This window comes from Scyliorhinus canicula, chromosome 18 (assembly GCF_902713615.1).
Source record: "Scyliorhinus canicula chromosome 18, sScyCan1.1, whole genome shotgun sequence".
In the NCBI taxonomy this organism is placed as follows: Eukaryota; Metazoa; Chordata; class Chondrichthyes; order Carcharhiniformes; family Scyliorhinidae; genus Scyliorhinus; species Scyliorhinus canicula.
The window spans coordinates 95,612,162-95,632,238 of NC_052163.1; the positions used below are offsets into that span (position 1 = coordinate 95,612,162).

General features: G+C 45.0%; 1 protein-coding gene across 3 annotated transcripts in view; it reads left to right on the forward strand.

The window, feature by feature from the left end:
* LOC119952956 (phospholipid-transporting ATPase ABCA1-like) overlaps window positions 1-20,077 on the forward strand; it is a 216,373-nt gene that overhangs the window by 66,048 nt on the left and 130,248 nt on the right. For all 3 annotated transcript variants that reach the window (XM_038776597.1, XM_038776599.1, XM_038776598.1), the window contains exons 7-10: window positions 1,681-1,875; window positions 3,058-3,147; window positions 17,525-17,762; window positions 19,256-19,389. In XM_038776597.1, the coding sequence (XP_038632525.1) occupies window positions 1,681-1,875; window positions 3,058-3,147; window positions 17,525-17,762; window positions 19,256-19,389 (657 nt within the window). The remainder of the gene's footprint in view (window positions 1-1,680; window positions 1,876-3,057; window positions 3,148-17,524; window positions 17,763-19,255; window positions 19,390-20,077) is intronic.

The window sequence follows — 20,077 nt, forward strand, 5'->3', positions numbered from 1 at the left end:
TATGAAAGAGGAGCTGTACTGAGTTGAATGACTGCAGAGTAGGATGTGATGCAATGAGAAGAGCACAGTGCATGGTGATGGTTCTGTTAACCCATTGAGTTAGGCAGACTAGGAAGGCTCAATCACCTGTGTCTCAAGTTGACCCTGGCAGCAATGACCTCTTCATTCCTGCCTTTACTCTGTTCCGGGAGTGGGACTCGGATCAGCCGAGAAAAAAATAATAATTTTATTATGAATCTAACTCACCAGATGTGAAACTCAATATAATTATCATTAAATTTAAATAACTTCCTCCTGGGGGGAGGGGGGGCTTTTTATTTTCTGTGAATAATTGATTCAGATTTTTGAACTGCGACTGACAAGCTCTGCAATATTTCTTGGAATAAATATGATTTTCTGACACACTACAAAATAGAAGCGCTTGAAGACTCAGCACAAAGTGTCCAATTCGATCATGTGAGATATCGGTGGTACAGACCCAGAACCCAGCAGTGCAAATGTTGCATTATTTCTAAACGTGACCCTTGGGCAAGATGCTGGTTGAAATAGCGGCCATTAACAAAATGTTTGGGAGTAACACGAATGGAGAAGGTTAGGGTTAGGACAAAAGAAAACCTACCAACAATACAGAACAGAAAGCTGGCATGTTGCAGGGGAACCCAAAAGACGCAGGAGAAGAGTGTACACCTCTTCCAATCGAACATCTCAGTATTACTTTTCGCATCTCAATTCCTTCCCTCCCCTTCCTGAATTTCCAACCAGTCATGGATCCTGAAATTGCACAAAGGTGTAACCTTGGCCATTTTTATGGAATTCTGCCAATCTCCTACCAGAACCAGCAGTGGGAGGCAGAAGCCCAGTAAAATTTCAGGGTTGTTAAATATACCTGGATACAATTCTGTAGATATCAGGCACCAGTTACAAGAGACCATTTTCTCACCAGACTGGTGTTTTCAATCCTGCGATACAACAGAGATCCATGGCTAAATTTGTATATTCTTTCTTTGGATTTCATGGACCATAATCAAGAATGGAAATCTTGGTTGCTTTTTTCTCTTTGTAGCCAAACTGACCAATTGACCAGAAAGTTAACGGGACCATCCATATAGATACTGTGGCTACATAAGCAGGCCAGAGGCTGGGAATTCTGTAGTAAGTAACTTGCCCCTTGACTCCCCAAAGTTTGCCCATCACCTGCAAGGCACAAGTCCCGTGTGTGCTGAAATACTCTGAGTGAGGGTGGCTCCAACAATACTCTAATTTCAGTCACTCCATCACTGACATTGTGGCAGAAATGTGTAGCATCTACAAGATGCACTGCAGCAGCTCGCCAAGGCCCCTTCAGCAGTACCTTAAACTCCCTGACATTTACCATGTAAGGTAAGGGCAGCAGATGCATGGGAACACCACCGCTTGCAAGTTACCCTCCCAAGTCAATCGCCATCTTGACTTGTTCAAAGAACACCATCATCTTCTCAAGCAAATAGTAATGGGCAATAAATGCTCCTCGTGCTAATGCTCACATACCATGAACAATTTATTTTAATAAGCAACTTCTGAGTGTAGAGATTTAGGTTATATGTAATCGGAAAGTTATTTGTGGTGTTGAAAAGCTTGCTTCCATCAGATTTATATATACTTGGTTTGGACTTTAGTCTACCTGGATTTGGATTTTTGCAGATATCCCTTGCTGGTCCAAGGGCGAGTTATAAAGAGATTGTTTGCAACATATCCCATCTCTCCAGCTTCTTGGTTACAAAGAACAAGAGGGTATTCAACCGTTTACACAAGAGTCTGTGTGCCTTACCAGAGGAGACACTGCAAAAAGCGACAACTATTTTCTTTTCTGAGATCAATTTACCCAAACTCTTGACGGTTAGTTTGTTCCCCTTTATTTAATAATCTGAAGTTTGTATAATTGTGTTAGGCCTTTGCATAGCATGTTAACTGTGTGTGATAATTTTAGTTGAACCATTGTTGATACCAAGTTACATAGCTCCACATTCATAGCAGTTCAATAATTGTGTTGCATGGCTGTTGCCCTTATGCCTGAACTTACCATGAGCAATAAGACAGGAAGTCTGAGAATGTGCAAGATCGATTCCGATCTGCATCCTGTTAGCTCAGTGATTCGAACCTTAGCACTATCCACTATCCTGTCTTAAGGTACGCCTATGCAGAATGAACATTTCATGCGGACATACGCAATAGGAGCAGAAGTAGGCCATTTGGCCCCACGAGCCTGCTCACCATTCATTGAGGTCATCGCTCATCTGTTTGCATCTACCCCGATAATGTTTGATTCATGTTGGGCAAGTAAATCTATCTACCTCTGATTTAAAAAAAACATTCAATTACTCTGCCTCCACCGCCTTTTGAGGCAGACAGTTCAAAAGTTGGAAAAACCTCTGGGAGAAAAGAATTCTTCTCATATCTGTCCAAAAAGGGTGACCCCCAAACCGTGCCCCCCCTAGTCCTGGACTTGCACACAAGAGGAAACATCCTTTCCACGTGCACTTTGTGAAGATTGTTCAGGATCTTGTATACTTCAATCAAGCCACCCCTCACTCTTCCAAACTCCAGTGTAGAATTATGTCTCTGACATTATAACCCTCTCAGTCCTACACTGGAATGCCAACCTAAATTATCCCTGGAATGCAGTTTGATCCTTCTGAATCTAACACAAGCATTTTTTAATGCTCAATTCAAAGCAGCCGATTTATATATAGTCAAAAGTGCTGTGTTATCCATTTCTGGATATTTGACTGACCCAGTAGTAGCTGTGGAATTTAAATTACTGTAGTCTCTCCTTTTAACTTATAAGAAGCCCCTATTTAGTGACATTTGCCAGTTGGTGAGTGAATGTATTCTTAGTAAGGGTGTTCTATTCATTTTTTAAAAAAAACATCAAATTTGTAGTGCCAAATTGTTTTGCATTTCATCTGTTGTTGCTGGTGTATTCTTCAGATGATCAAAAATTGGTGGTGAACAAATCCTGTTTATTGCCATTTTGTAAGAGTACACCTACCTGTTTCTGATCCATGGTTTTCTCTGCAGGAGCGGGTTACATTTACTGCGGGGAACACACTTAATGCAACTAATGCCCTGAACAATTTTATGCATAAAATGGGATCACTTGTGCAGCAGGTAAGTAACTACACAACTACTCAACAATAATTCAAGGGCTGTGAAGTGCTTCAAGATATCCTGATGGCAAAATGTATCTTCTTTACACATCTCTCCTTTTTCTCTTGCCCTCCTTTATTTTGTGTGTGCACACATGTGCTTATAAATATTACAGCTTTCTAGGTATGTGAGTACTTCTTTCACACCAAAACTAAATTGAAAAAAATCCTAGGACGGGACCCAGTATTGCAGTGTAATGGAAAAAAAAGGGTATTTCTTTCTCCAGTACACCAAAGTCTTTGATCATGTAATCATAACCCTTTTCCACCACTGCTTGTTGCCTTTTTCTTGTGTTCCTTCTTTGAAAGACTTTGGATCATTTAAAGGCACTGTGTCCAAATGTCTGTAATTATTGCAGAATCCTAGCCTGTGTGCAGGTATATAGATATAGATATAGATATAGAGAAATACAGCACAGAACAGGCCCTTCGGCCCACGATGTTGCGCCGAACTTTTGTCCTAGGTTAATCATAGAATTTTGGACAATTTTTCATGGCCAATCCACCCAACCTGCACATCTTTGGACTGTGGGAGGAAACCGGAGTACCCGGAGGAAACCCACGCAGTCACGGGGAGGATGTGCAGACTCCACACAGACAGTGACCCAAGTCGAAATCGAACTTGGGACCCTGGAGCTGTGAAGCAATTGTGCTATCCACAATGCTACCGTGCTGCCCTTAAGAAGTTAACCTACACTCCCTTTTTTTACCCTAATCCAAGTACCTATCCAATAGCCGCTTGAAGGTCCATAAAGTTTCCGACTCAACTACTACCACAGGTAGTGCATTCCATGCCCCCACTACTCTCTGGGTAAAGAACCTACCTCTGACATCCCCTCTATATCTTCCACCATTTATCTTAAATTTATGTCCCCTTGTAATGGTGTGTTCCACCCGGGGAAAAAGTCTCTGACTGTCTACTCTATCTATTCCCCTGATCATCTTATAAACCTCTATCAAGTCGCCCCTCATCCTTCTCCGTTCTAATGAGAAAAGGCCTAGCACCCTCAACCTTTCCTCGTATGACCTACTCTCCATTCCAGGCAACATCCTGGTAAATCTCCTCTGCACCTTTTCCAAAGCTTCCACATCCTTCCTAAAATGAGGTGACCAGAACTGCACACAGTACTCCAAATGTGGCCTGACCAAGGTTTTGTACAGCTGCATCATCACCTCACGGCTCTTAAATTCAATCCCTCTGCTAATGAACGCTAGCACACCATAGGCCTTCTTCACAGCTCTATCCACTTGAGTGGCAACTTTCAAAGAACTATGAACATAGACCCCAAGATCTCTCTGCTCCTCCACATTGCCAAGAACCCTACCATTAACCCTGTATTCCGCATTCAGATTTGTCCTTCCAAAATGGACAACCTCACACTTGTCAGGGTTAAACTCCATCTGCCACTTCTCAGCCCAGCTCTGCATTCTATCTATGTCTCTTTGAAGCCGACAACAGCCCTCCTCACTATCCACAACTCCACCAATCTTCGTATCATCTGCAAATTTACTGACCCACCCTTCAACTCCCTCATCCAAGTCGTTAATGAAAATCACAAACCGCAGAGGACCCAGAACTGATCCCTGCGGTACGCCACTGATAACTGGGCTCCAGGCTGAATATTTGCCATCCACCACAACTCTCTGTCTTCTATCGGTTAGCCAGTTTGTTATCCAACTGGCCAAATTTCCCACTATCCCATGCCTCCTTACTTTCTGCATAAGCCTACCATGGGGAACCTTATCAAATGCCTTACTAAAATCCATGTACACTACATCCACTGCTTTACCTTCATCCACATGCTTGGTCACCTCCTCAAAGAATTCAATAAGACTTGTAAGGCAAGACCTACCCCTCACAAATCCGTGCTGACTATCCCTAATCAAGCAATGCCTTTCCAGATGCTCAGAAATCCTATCCCTCAGTACCCTCAGTGAGGACATGATCACAGTTGTCTTTAATGCATTTCACGATTGTCATCCAACACCCTCTAGCTGGACTTGCACATGAAAGAGCGGTCATGTGGGTGAGGTACTAAAGAGATATCCACAATCGTTGAATTATAATGAAAGGGAAGGGAGAACATTGGCAAAATAAAGTTATTTTCAAAAGAAGAATGTTTTTTAAATAGTATTTTTATTAAGGTATTAGAAATTTTTTATAACCCCCCCCCCCCCCCCCCCCCCGGAATACTGCATCTGCTGACATTTTTAATTTTCCCCGAGAAAGTCGATGAACGACTGCCACCTCCGGGTGAACCCTAACATTGACCCTCTTAAGGCAAACTTTATTTTCTCGAGACTGAGAAACCCAGCCATGTCACTAACCCAGGTCTCCACACTCGGGGGCTTCGAGCCCCTCCACATTAATAAGATCCGTCTCCGGGCTACCAGGGAGGCAAAGGCCAGGGGGTCGGCCTCTTTCGCCCCCTGAATGCCCGGATCTTCCGACACTCCAACGATCGCCACCTCCGGACTCGGCACCACCTGTGTTTTTAGCACCGTGGACATTGCCTTAGCAAAACCCTGCCAAAACCCTCTAAGCTTCGGGCATGACCAAAACATGTGGACATGATTTGCTGGGCTTCCCGCGCACCTCACACACCTGTCCTCTACCCCGAAAAACCTGCTCATCCTAGCCACTGTCATGTGTGCCCGGTGGACTACCTTAAATTGTATCAGGCTAAGCCTGGCGCACGATGAAGAGGTATTAACCCTGCTTAGGGCATCCACCCATAGACCCGCCTCTATCTCTCCTGGCTCGTCCTCCCACTTGCCCTTAGCCCCTCCACTGGAGTTTCCTCCGCCTCCGAAAGCTCCTGGTAAATATCCAATACATTCCCCTCTCCCACCCAGGTACTGGAGACTACTCTATCCTGTATCCCCCGTGGCGGCAACAGGGGAAAGGCTGGCACCTGTTTTCTCAGGAAGTCTTGCACCTGCAAATACCTAAAACCATTCCCTGCTGGTAATTTAAATTTATCCTCCAAAGCTTTCAAGCTGGGAAAGCTCCCATCTATAAATAGATCCCTCATCCTTCTAATTCCTGCCCTCTGCCAACTCTGGAATCTGCCATCTAGCCTACCTGGTACAAACCTGTGGTTGTTATAAATCGGCGTCCAAACTGATGCTCCCTCCACTCTCTTCTATCTCCTCCACTTTCCCCAGGTCCTCAGAAATGCCACTATCATCGGACTTGTGGAGTATCGGGCCAGCGGGAACGGGAGAGGTGTAGTTACCAATGCTCCCAGACTGGTGTCTTTACATGGCGCCGCCTCCATCCGCTCCATGCTGACCCCTCCCCCATTACCCACTTCCTAATCACGGCTATATTAGCTGCGCAGTAGTAACTGCAGAAGTTTGGCAGCGCCAACCCACCCTCCCCCCGACTGCGCTCCAGCAGCACTTTCTTCACTCGCGAGGTTTTACCCGCCCACACACAGCCTGAAATAACCTTATTAACCTGCCTGAAAAAGGCCTTTGGGATGCAGATGTGGAGGCACTGAAAGACAAACAGAAATCTGGGGAGGACCGTCATTTTCACGGTCTGTACCCTCCCCACCAGTGATAATGGGAGCATGTCCCATCTCTTAAAGTCCCCTTCCATTTGTTCTGCTAACCGGGATAGGTTTAACTTGTGTAGTACCTCCCATTTCCAGATATCGAAAGCTCTTCCCTACCATTCTAAGCGGCAGCTCTCCCAGTCTCTCCTCCTGCCCTCTTGCCTGGATCGCAAACATCTCGCTTTTTTCCACGTTCAATTTATACCCTGAAAAGTTGCCAAATTCCCTTGAGATTCGCATTACTTCCCCCATCCCCTCCAACGGTCCGAAATGTACAAAAGCAGGTCATCTGCGGAAAACGAGACCCGGTGCTCCACTCCTCTCCCCCCCCCCCCCCCCCCCCCCCCCCCCCGAACCAGCCCTTTCCAATTCCTAGAGACTCTTAATGCCATGGCTAATGGCTCTATGGCCAGAGCAAACAGTGATAGGAAGAGGAGCCTCGTCCCTCAGTGCAGCTTAAAATACCCCGACCTCGGCCGGTTCGTGTACACACTCGCTACTGGTGCCTGTTAGAGCAACCGCACCCAGTCAATAAAGCCCTCACCAAACCCAAACCTTCCCAGCGCCTCCCACTCCACCCGATCAAAAGCCTTCTCCGCATCCATCGCTGCCACCACCCCCGCCTCCTCTCCTTCTGAGGGCATCATAATAACATTTAGAAGCCTTCGAACATTGGCCTTGAGTTGCCTGCCCATCTGGTCTTCCCCTATCACCCCAGTCCTCTATCCTTGTGGCCAGTATCTTAGCCAGCAGTTTGGCATCCACATTCAGTAGAGAAATTGGCCTGTATGACCCGCATTGCTCCGGATCCTTCTCCCGTTTCAAGATTAATGAAATCGAGGCCTGCGACATTGTTGGGGGGAGGACTTTCTTCTCTCTAGCTTTGTTAAATGTCCTCACCAGCAGTGGGCTCAATATATCTGAAAACGTCTTATAGAATTCCACTGACTGCATGCCCTCCAGCCCCTTGATTATTTCCTCAATCTCAATTGGGGATCCCAGCCCGTCTAACAGGACCTTCTCTACCCATGGGAGGCTCAACTGGTCCAGAAACTGCCTCATCCCCTCCACCCCAGCCGGGGGCTCCGACTCATATAATTTATTATAAAAGTCCTTAAACACCTCGTTCAACGCCCGGGTCCAGGACAGTATTACTGTCTCTATTGTTTACTTTACCTAGCTCTCTGGCCGCCTCTCTTTTCCCGAACTGGTGCACCAAAATTCTGCTTGCCTTTTCCCCGTACTCATAAATCACCCCCCTTGCCTTCCTCAACTGTACCACTGCTTTCCCTGTAGTCAACATCCCAAACACCACATGTAACCTCCGCCTCTCCCTTAGTTGCTCCGCGTCCAGGGCCTCTGAGTATCTCCTGTCCACCTGGAGTATCTCCTCGACTAACCTTTCCCTCTCGGCCCGTTCCGCCTTTTCTCTGTGGGCCCGTATTGAGATTAATTCCCCTCTGACTACTGCCTTCAAAGTGTCACTCCCAAACTGTCACTGCAGAGACCTCCCCTGTATCATTTGTTTCCAGGTAGTTCTGGATGGACTTGTTAACCCGCCCACAGTTCCCTTCATCCGCTAGCAACCCGACATCCAGTCTCCACAGTGGGCATTGCCCTCTCTCCACACTAACCCGTAGATCCACCCAGTGCGGGACATGATCCGACACTGCAATTGCCGAGTACTCAGTACCCACCACCTTCGGTATTAGCGCCCTGCTCAGAACAAAAAAGTCGATGCGAGAGTATACCTTGTGGACATGTGAAAAAAAGAAAAACTCCTTCGTCCTCGACTGTGCAAACCCCCCTGGGTCTACTCCCCCCATCTGTTCCATAAAACCCTTCAATTCCTTTGCTGCAGCCAGCCTCCTCCCTGTCCTGGATTTTGACCGGTCCAATTCCGGATCAATGACTGTATTGAAGTCCCCTCCCATGATCAGGTAATGTGTCTAAATCTGGGATCGTACCGAACCCCTCCTCATAAATTCGGAGCATATATGTTCACAAGTACCACTCGCACCCCCCTCCAGCTTCCCACTCACCATTATGTACCTACCCCCCTTGTCTGACACGATTCTCCCTGCCTTGAATGCCGCATGTTTGCTGATCAAGATCGCTACCCCCCTGGTCTGCAAGTCCAGCCCTGAGTGGAACACTTGGCTAACCGACCCCCTCCTCAATCTCGTCTGGTCTGTACCCTTTAGGTGTGTCTCTTGTATCATTGCCATGTACGCCTTCAGACATGATCCCCAAGATCTCTCTCCACATTCCTCAGAACCCTGCCATTGACCCTGTAATCTGCATTCAAATTTTTTCTACCAAAATGAATCACCTCTCGCTTATCAGGGTTAAACTCCATCTGACATTTTTCGGCCCAGCTCTGCATCCTATCAATGTCTCTTTGCAGCCTACAATAGCCTTCTACCTCATCCACTACTCCACCAATCTTGGTGTCATCAGCAAATTTACTGACCCACTCTTTAGCCCCCTCCTCCAAGTCATTGATAAAAATCACAAATAGCAGAGGACCCAGCACTGATCCCTGTGGTACACCGCTGGTAACTGGTCTCCAGTCTGAAAAATTTCCATCCACCACCTTCTATGTGGTAGCCAGTTACTTATCCAATTGGCCAAATTTCCCTCTATCCCACACCTCCTTACTTTCTTCATGAGCTGACCATGGGGAACCTTATCAAACTCCATATTAAAATTCATGTACACGACATCAACTGCTCTACCTTCATCTACACACTTAGTTACCTCCTCAAAGAATTCAGTCAAATTTGTTAAGCAAGACTTGCCCTTCACGAATCCGTGTTGACTATCCCGGATTAAGCTGCATCTTTCCAAATGGATATAAATCCTATCCTTCAAGATCTTTTCCATTAACTTACCGACTACCGAAGTAAGACTAACTGGCCTATAATTACCACGGTCATTCCTATTCCCTTTCTTTCCCAATCCCCCAAGTCAAGCTCCAGCTTAACACCTGTCCACCCCACCACTGCGCTTTCGAGAGTCAGCTGACCCATGCTGACTTGGTAACTCCTGCCCCTGGCACCAAGTAGTCTGACTCCCTATTGTACTCTCCTCTCTCCCCCCACATGAATAAACATTTTAAAAGCATCACATTCCCCTGTAAAAAAACAACAGAAAGAAAAACAGTGAAGAAACAATCATTTCAGAAAAAATAGTCACCCAAAAAGCAGAACCAAATTCAAAGCCCATCCCCCCCCTCTAACAAGGTCCCTGCAGGACAGATCACCTTTAACCATCCACACAGCCCATTATTTCACATAGCACTACTTAAATTTTTACAATCCAGCACCACAAATCGCTGCCACAGTGATTCTCCAAGACTTAAGTGTCTTTTAATTTGCCTCCAGCTTCATTTCTTTAATAAAGCTCCATACTTCTTCTGGCGTTTCAAAGTAGAAGTCCTCTTCCTCATGTGTGACCCACAGACGGGCCGGGTACAGCATCCCGAACTTCACCCCTTTCTTAAAGAGGGTCGTTTTTGCCCGATTGAACCCAGCTCGCCTCTTGGCCAATCCACACCCAGGTCCTGATAAATGCGCAACTCACCGTTCTCCCACTTGCTGCTCCGTTCTTTCTTGGCCGACCGCAAAATGTGTTCCTTGTCCACGAAACGGTGAAAACGTACCACCATGGCCCTCGGCGGTTCGTTCGCTCTGGGCTTCCTCGCGAGGGCTCTGTGCGCTCTGTCCAATTCCAGGGGCCGAGGGAACACCCCAGCCCCCATCAACTTCTCCAACACGTCCGTCACATAGGCCCTCGCATCCGATCCCTCACTGCCTTCAGGGATGCCGACAATTATGAGATTCTTCCTCCTGGACCTATTCTCCAGGTCGTCCAGCTTCTCCTGCATTCTTTTCTGGTGGTCGTTCATCATCCCCACCTTGTTTTCCAACACGGTTATATACTCCTTGTGCTCGGACAACTTTTGTTCGACCTCCTGGATCGCTCTCCCGTGGGTTTCCTGATTCTGAACCACTTGATCAATCGAAGCCTTAATCGGGTCCAGCGTGTCCTTCTTTAGCTTGGCGAAGCAATCCTTGAAAATCTTCACCAGCTGCTCCGTCGACCACTGTGCCGTCTCCCCGCGGGCCTTGCCCTCCGCCATGCTGACCCGTGTTACCAGCTCTGCTCGCGTCTCCCTTATAGGACTTTGTCGTCTCACACGGCCACTTCTGGTCCAATTCTCCGTACACCGGTGGGGGATTTCTCCTTACTGTCTCACTCTTCACTGCTTTATCCCAGAAAATCCAGAAAAAAATGGGGGAAAAAGGTCCAAATGTTCGTTACAGGCGGGAGCTATCAAATGTGCGGCCTACCCCTCCATGGCCGCCACATGAACTTTTCAAAAGAAGAATGATTGAGATTGTAACTGAGCCATCCAGTGCTGTTTCTGTCTGGTCATCTTATCCGTGCTTTGCCTTGCCTGTATTGTTAAGACTTGATAGTGACCTGTTTTTTACATTATTTCAGTAAGTGTACAGTACTAATCACCGTAGGCATTACATGCTGGCTTATTAATTGTAATCCTACTCAATAGGACATTTTGTGACTGTGTTGCTTTTCTACTTTGCGAATTTATTTGCTTCCTTCCCCATAATTCTCATGAGGTGCTGGAGCATAGGCTCCAGATAAAACTGATGCCAAGAATCGGTGAAAAGCTTTCAGTGACACTCTTAAGAAAAGGTTCTTTTATTGGAGTGGCTTGCATGCAAGCATTGTGTTGTGTTCAATCCGCTTTCAACACATTCACCACTTGGCCAGAAGATTGGAAAGAATTTAGCTGCTGCTCGAAATTCCTTTGACCACGATAACACTACACTATAAGACCTTTGTACCGAAATAGGATCTGCTTTCCTCGAATTGTTAATTTGTGAAGGGTTGGGCCTTGTTCTGACTGATATTTATCTTTAGCTATTTTAAGTTCATTTGGTTTGGTCTGAGGTCTGTCACTTGTGGACTGCCAGTCATCATTTGTCACTGGCCCTGATGCAGATATGAAATCAGTTTGATCTAGATAACAAGATTTGCAGCACGGTTGAGTGACTGCGCATTAATGCTTGATTCACAAACATTAAGTAAAATCTTGAATTTTTATTCGAAGCACAGGCATGTTCAAGGAGTTGGAATATAAATATCCCAAAGGGTTCGAATTGCAATCCGACAATGTTACAGGAGGTTGAACTTTTTAAAAATCAATCTGCATTTTGGATTTCCAACTCTGGCTGGATATATTCTTGGAGGTTTCATCACTCAGTCAAATGCCCCACCATTTTTTTCCTGGGTTGATTCCCCCAATATTCAGGAAATTGACCCTGGAGGGTTGGCAACTGTACTTTTGAGAGATATGGGCCAGAATTCTCCAGCTGTTGGGATTCTCTTTTCTGGCACGCAGGTTTCCTGACAGCGAGGGGTGGTTTCAATGGGAAATCTCATTTCCAGCGAACAGCACGCTGCCTAGAAACATACGGCTGGGGGACCAGAGAATCCCATCCGTGTTCTATAGGCCAATGATGATGCCAATTGCAATAATCTGCTTATTGGAATTCACATAGTCTCACACGCCACAAGTAAATTATCTTCCAAATATTGGATCTTTACTGGCCTGATGAAAACAATTCATACTTCATTTGCAATTAAGTAGCAATGTAACTCCAAACAGCAGATACTACAAAAACAATACAACATGAATGCATTGAGAATACCTGTGATGTGTTCGGTAACTTTCTAGTTGAAAGGTACAGCAAATTGGATGAACAAACATTTTGACTGTCCTTGGCTTCAATTTTCAGAAACTACCTTCATTTTAAGAAATTCATGAACTCCTCACACCAGCAGCTTCTGAAATATCATGTGGGTGCTTCTTGTTTTGCGTTTGCTGTCAAAACCCTTGCTTCTGGGGAAAATTCCAATGGTTGATGGTCCCAGATCACATTAAACAATGTCACGTGCAACTTACTGGTTAACCTGGGGAATTGCTTCTGAGAAAAGTAGGCAATATTCCTGTGAAAATCTGATTTGAGATACTAACTGATGTGGAATTTTACAGCGGATCAGTGGAGCTCTTAGCACCTACAGTAGGGAATTTGCATGTCTCGTGAGAAAAAAGTAATCCGGATATATAAATCTCGGTACATTAGATAATCAGTTCAGTGCTACCACCATTGAAAAAGCCAGTTCTTTTTAATTGGAGGCATCTACCAATTAAAGCACAAAGTCTCTGCTATTCAGATCTGACACAAAGGTACAAATAAGTCAGACTGTGTCACAAGTTTTCCTTCACAGTTTACATTTACCTAACCCATTAACTAAACACTAGGAACCAAAAATACATTACTACACAACCAGCAACTACATGTTCAGTAATCAGCAAACCTTGAAGTGTAAATATTATAGCCCAAAAAATTGGAGATGGCCCAATATCAGGCACTGGGATCATGATGCATGATTAATTCATGGCTGTTGCTTTTAATGTAAGCAACTTTGTGCTGTCTGCTAATTTTAAATGATTTTCAATGCGCAGAAAACTATGGGTGTGATTTTCCCAAAAGGGAACAAAGTTCCCTAATGAGCACGTTTAGCTGTGTGTTTCCTGGCACTCGCAGTGAGGATAAACACATGGATATATTCAAGGCAACTCGCATTGAATAAGGGCCTGAACTGGGAACGCGCAGTAGAGAGTGGAAGCTCCGCTCGCCGTACCTCCCCATTGCAGCGAGAGATCTAAACGCCATTTTTAAAATGGAATCCCTATTTCCGAGGCTCGCAAAACAATCCCCAACCCCCATTGTGGGCGGGATTCAAAGTCTTACAAGATCGTGTTGAATCTCACGAGGTGTTGCGAGCCGGGTAGATCCTGGAAGCGAGGTCTCCTGGCGCAGCGGGCAAGCGGCTTTTCTGGTGCAGCTTGGCCGTAGGATCGCGCCTTATAACTCGGGTGTTGAGTGGCTGCTCCACTGAGCATGGTGTGGAGAATTGAGAGGCTAACCTGCAATGTTCAAATCCAGCCTGTGCCTCTTCAAGGGCGGTGCGTTGTGGCTGAAACAGGTTCTGGAAGTTGTTCTTAACTCATAATTGTTCTTGAAAAGATAAAAGATGAGAGAGGGGGAACTCCAAGGTTTTACACCACTGTACTGGAGGCCTTTGTGCATGAAAGACCAGGAGAACTTCTAGACAAATCATTTGAAGATATTGGAACCCAATAGCTATATAAATCCCAGAAATTCAACCCAGCAGATCTGAATGCTGTGCCGCAAAAAGTTCAATGACCTGATCCAAACGGTCAAGTTCAGTGATTATATTTTCAAACACCATGTCTCACCAACTGCACCACACCCCATCACTCATCTAAAAATATTCTCTCTCTCAACCCTGATTAATTCCTAATATTCATAACTTCGTCTGACCTTCTTTGCCATAGCATTGCTGCAACCTACCTCACCCCCTCTTTCAGCTTTTCCACACACAGCTAGCTAGTCAATACTGACAGCCACATTGTCCCAAACACATTGTGCCACACTCACTGACACACTTCCCTCTCTCACATGCAAGGAAATTTGTCACATAGCTGGAGGCAGCAACACCTAACATTTGCAGGAACAGGCAAGGCTGCATGACTTTTCCTCTGTGGAGGAGAATTGAGTGGCCAGGACCAAGGCCACAGCTAGCGTTGGGGCTGAAACCATTGATGACAATTTTATGCTCATACCTTTAAGCTCCTTTGCATATCCCACTCCCCCTTATCACATAATCTGTTCCGGTGCATGGCTGCAGGTGGTGTAAACCTGCACCACCTATTTTCCTCCCTCCCTTCACCACAGCCCTACCCTTTGCATTTCTCCTTTTCAGAGATGCAACGTGGGGCAGAATCTAACACCACTCCTGGGAGCAGGATATTAGAGGGGCAGGGGACTTTGACTGTGCAGGAAGCAAAATGTCAGTTTCCTGATAGCAGAATTAGAAGTGAGTATTGGGTCTGCAGTAGATTGGACGCTGATCAGGTTTCCCAATGGCAAGGAGCGTGTCCTGCCCAGCCAGGGCTTTATGATGCTGTGGTGCAGGCGAGGAACTGGCAGGGAATGGGCCAGGCACTGTAACAGCTAGAAGGGCAACAAAAGGTGGCAGCAAAGGGTCAGGCAGCTCAGGATGCTGGCAACCAACAGTCAGCATAAGATAAAGCAATGGCACTTAACAAAATATTTTTTACAATCCCGGATCAGACCCCAACAGTGGCTAGGATACTGGCAGAAACTCCAATATTTTATTTTAATTTTGTAAGACTGTGAGGAAAGTATACCTCGCTCCAGGAGTGATTTCAGGAAGAAATACGATTATGGTATATTAAAACAAACTTTGTTGCTAACACAGTATTAAAATATCTTTAACACTGCACCAGAAACAAGCTTACAGTTAACCCTTAAACAATGCTAATTAATACAATGAATACAATAACCCTTAATTGCTATCTATATTCCCACTCAAACAACAAAAAACTAATCCCAGCTCCCAAACTGCAGTTAAACACATTTGGTACTCGGGAATACCTGCTTTACAGAGACATTCTTTGTGAAAGGGAGATCTTTTGACACTGCCTTAAAGGAAAGACCTGACTCCTGTCGGAACCATGCAGAAACTCTGGCCGTATTCCTTCAGAAGCTAATTTACAGCTTCTTTCAGCTCATCTCCTAATCAGACCATTCTGAACTGCTCCGAAAGACTGCTAATCTGCCTACAGACGTATCTTTAACTGAACTGCAGTGAGAGCAAAATGCTTGACTTCTGCTCACCGCTCCATCTGGAACTCAACTGACCTGCTTTCCTGCAAAATGCCTGATACCTTGGCTCCACCCAGTAATTACATTATCTTACCAGGATGAAGTCTAATTAGCTCCATAGGGAAACCCCCATAATCCAAACAGAACTGCATTAGCCCAAGTTTTTTTACGATGCCCTAACTGCACCCCTGGCTCCCAAACCTTTCAAACCAGGATTCTTTTAAGACATGACTGTACTAACTCAGGCTTTTAACCTTTACTGCACCAAACACCTATAATACTATACACCGGAAATTCTTACATTCATCACAATACCACGTGTGGAGTAACTAACTGCAACTGTCAAAGATGGCTCAGGATGTCAGAGCAGTCAACCCCTGTAGAAAGACCCACAGCCCCTTAGAATATGAGTTAATCCCACACCTTAAAAATCACCACGCTCTCAGATTGCTGTGCCATTGGGTCATCCCAGGGCTTCACTGGGATCTGTGTGGCATCTGAGTGAGCCACACTGATGCATAAGGGAATTCACCAATGCTATGTTAAAATGATTTTGAGATTCACCACAGACCCTGCTCTATGACTGGATTTCCAAGTACATGGTGCACTGAAAGCATTTTAGCATTGTGGTTAAATTAACACTGTGATGGTCAGTAACAGACGGAAGGTGAGCGTGGCAGTGTCTGTGAATTTGTGATAGGGTAGGTTGTACATAGGCCATTCAGAATAGTACAGCGCAGTAGAGGCCCTTCAGCCCATCCAAATTTGTACCGATGCATGAAAAACACATGACCTGCCTATCTAATCCCATTTGCCAGCACTTGTCCCATAGCCTTGGGTGTTATGTTGTGCTAAGCACACATCCAGGCACTTTTCAAAGAATATGAGGCAACCCGCCTCTACCACCCTCCCAGGCAGTGCATTCCAGACCACCACCATCCTCTGCGTTTAAAACAAAATCCTCAAATCCCCCCTAAACCTTCTGCCCTTCTGCCCCTCACCTTGAACTTGTGCCTGACCCTTCAACTAAGAGGAACAGCTGTTCCCTATCCACCCTGTTCATGCCCCTCATAATCTTGTTCATGGAGATTAAATGAATAGCTGATGTTTATGATGGGAATGAGCGTGCTTAATGGGCTGATTTCGGTTTTCTCTTGCTCATGCTACATTGCGACCTTGTTGATTTGAAACTTGGCCTGACTAGGGTGGTAAATTAGTAATGGGTAACCCATGGCAAGGGAACAGAGAAATTAAGGAAGAAGAGGAGGAGCCATTAAACAGCAAGTTTCTGGAACTTGGCTTACATTAATTTTAAACAAAGTAGCGAAAGGTGATGCTTAGAGAAAATTTACTTGGGCAATATGTGATTTGAAAAAATAGGAACTGTTTCCTAATTCCAAAAATAGTTTCAGTGCTCAATGGAGTGGAAGCTGCAGATGGCATTGATGAATAAAGCCTTTGTTTCATTGTATTTTATTAACATAAATTATTCTAAACATTATCAGAAACGACAATGTACAAATTTGAAGATACATTGAAACTCTGTAGTGATAGCTGGTTTGCAGCTTCAGGACCCCCCTGCCCAGTTTTGGTCACCATGGCGTGCAAGGAGACTATTGAAGTTCAGGTGACATGGGGAAGGACCAAACACATGACAGACCTGAGTCATTAGGAAGAATTAAATAAATGTTTGCTTTTCACTGCTGAGTGGAGCTGACTGAACAGGGACCTCATTGAGATATCTAAGATAGTAAAAGGTAAATCACAATAAATAGAAGACAGGAACGACCCAAGCTGCCAAAAGGCAACTTAAGCCCTCAGTTCGTGTGTTAACCATCTTCACTCGTTTTGTTTCCTGGTGTCCTGCACTTGAACTTTGGCTCTTCATCTGTGGTCTTCAATACTATGACATTTGTTAATCTTTTACCAATTTTTTTCATCTGTTTTCTTATGATTTCATTACAAGATTTCCAACATGACCAGTTTTTCTGAATTCCGTGATGCAGTTCGGTGGTTAACTAGTTCCAACACCACTGGGTCACCCAAGATGATATCTCAAATGATATCAAAAATAGTCTGTGGGCATCCAGATGGAGGTGGCCTGCAGATACCTTTCTTGAACTGGTATGAAGATGATGACTACAAGACCTTATTTGGCAGGAATGTCACGGATGATAAAATGATACCTTTTGGCAATTTAACATGTGAGTACTGTATTATTATTCTTCCAATAGATCTTGACAGTACAAAGGTCCAATACTTGAATTTAACAGTGTCAGCCCAGTTCCTAATGGGTTTGAGCCTGCATTGCAAAGCTGCCTATAATTTAGTAGTAATCGGAAATCTCATTCTGAAAAGCCATAGGTCACTTGGTGTGGAAATCTGTCACTGGGCACTCTCTTTTTTTGAGGTTGGAGATGCTGTGCATCATGAGATGCTTCACCATTTGATAACCGACTTGAGCAGGATTAGAAAGAGAATTGAGAGGCAGCTGAAGATTCTGAGACAGGGAGTTGTTGGAGAAGGGTACGGTGATTAAAGATGGAGGAGAACATTCTAGAGTGTGGCGCAGACACTTAAAGCCTCTGGGACTGATAGTAGGACATGGGATTCAAAATGTGAAAGTACAAGGCTACAAGGGATAAAGATGGGGATGATAATGGAACACCTTAGGAGACCTTGTGTGTATTTAGGGATGAGTTGAAATTTGGGGAGGGTGGAGATCAGGGAGATTGGCAAGGAGGTGTTGTATAAAGGTCTAATCTGGTGGTGACAAAGCAATGAGGAAAAGTTTAAATTGCAAGGATAGAAACGGGCAATGCTTTGGAGGTAGCAGTAGGCTGTCTTGGGAATGGGTGGGATGTAACAATTGAATCTCAGTTCAGTCCAATGAAACTCTGAGATTTTGTACCAATTGGGTTGCGTTTGAGCGTGGAGGATCATGGAGGGAGATGAGAGCACACTAAAGCCTTAAGCTCCTGAAGATTATTTGATTTTGAATTGTCCCTTGTTGAGCTGCGCACATATCTGGTTCATCTTGATGTTGGATAAATGAAAAGAAGAGCTTTGGAATCGAGGTTGACCGTCGAGAGGTAAAATGTGAACAATGCAGTTCAGAAGCATCACATTGGGGAAGAGTCAAAGAGGCAAAGGATGGAAGTTGGGGTTAGACAGGAGGTTGCTTTGTCTGGGAAAGTATAGAGGGAGCTTTTTTTTAGTCTCTTGTCCCATGTTGTTAGAGATTTTAAACCGAATCTCTGACCACCCTCTCAGGCAGATGTAAAAGCGCCCAAGGGACAATCTTGAAGAAACTCTGGACAGTACTGCCTGATGACCTAGCCAATATTTTCCAAATGACCTGGCCATTAGCACATGGAATCTTGCGGTGTGAAAATTGGCTGCAATGTGATGACATTTCAATGGTGACGCCACTTAAAAAATATTCCACTTGTTGGTACATCCTGAGATTGTGAAAGGGGCTATATAAATGCACGGTATTGATTTTATTCCATTTTAACGGTGCAAAATATTTGTTTCAAGCTTCTGAATTTTTGAAGATGAAACTTTTTATTTTGAGTGCTGATGTTAGCACAATTGTGAAGTGAGAACAGGGCTCAAAACACTAACAATGCATTGAATGTTAAGAGGGCTGTAAGTGTGTTCTGCTGAACTGAATCTCTCCCCTTTCTTTCCACAGCACCTCACTGTAATGATCTAGTCCGGTCTCTTGAATCTTACTCTATGATTATGTGGAAAAGTATCAAGCCATTTTTTGTGGGAAAGATTCTGTACACTCCGGATACTCCAGACACACTGAGGATAATGAAAGAGGTATTTGACATTAGGGATTAAAATGATTTAACTGAGGTCTCTGTAATTGGCATGCCCAGTCTCCATAAAGTATAAAATCCTGGTTAGACCCCACTTGAGCAGTTCTGGGCACCACACCTTAGGAAGGATAGATTGGCGTTGGAGGGAGTGAGTGCAATGTAGGTTTACAAAAATGATACCTGGACTACAGCAGTTACGTTATGAGGGGAGATTACACAAATTAGGCCTTTTTTCACTAGAATTTAAGAGGTTAAGGGGTGATCTGATCGAAGTATTCAAGAAGGGTGACACATTAGCACAGTCGTTAGCACTGCTGTCTCACAATGCCAGAGACCCAGGTGTCTGTCTATGTGAGGTTTGCATAATCTCCCCTTTTCATGCGTGGGGTTCCTCTGGGTGCTCCGGTTTCCTCCCACAGTCCAAAGGAGTCCAGGTTAATAATAATAATAATAATAATCTTTATTGTCACAGGCAGGCTTGCATTAGCACTGCAATGAAGTTACTGTGAAGAGCCCCTAGTCGTCACACTCTGGTGCCTGTTCGGGTACATGGAGGGAGAATTCAGAATGTCCAAATTACCTAACAGCACGACTTTAGTGACTTGTGGGAGGAAACCGGAGCACCCGGAGGAAACCCACGCAGACACGGGGAGAAAGTGCAGACTCTGCACAGACAGTGACCCAAGCCG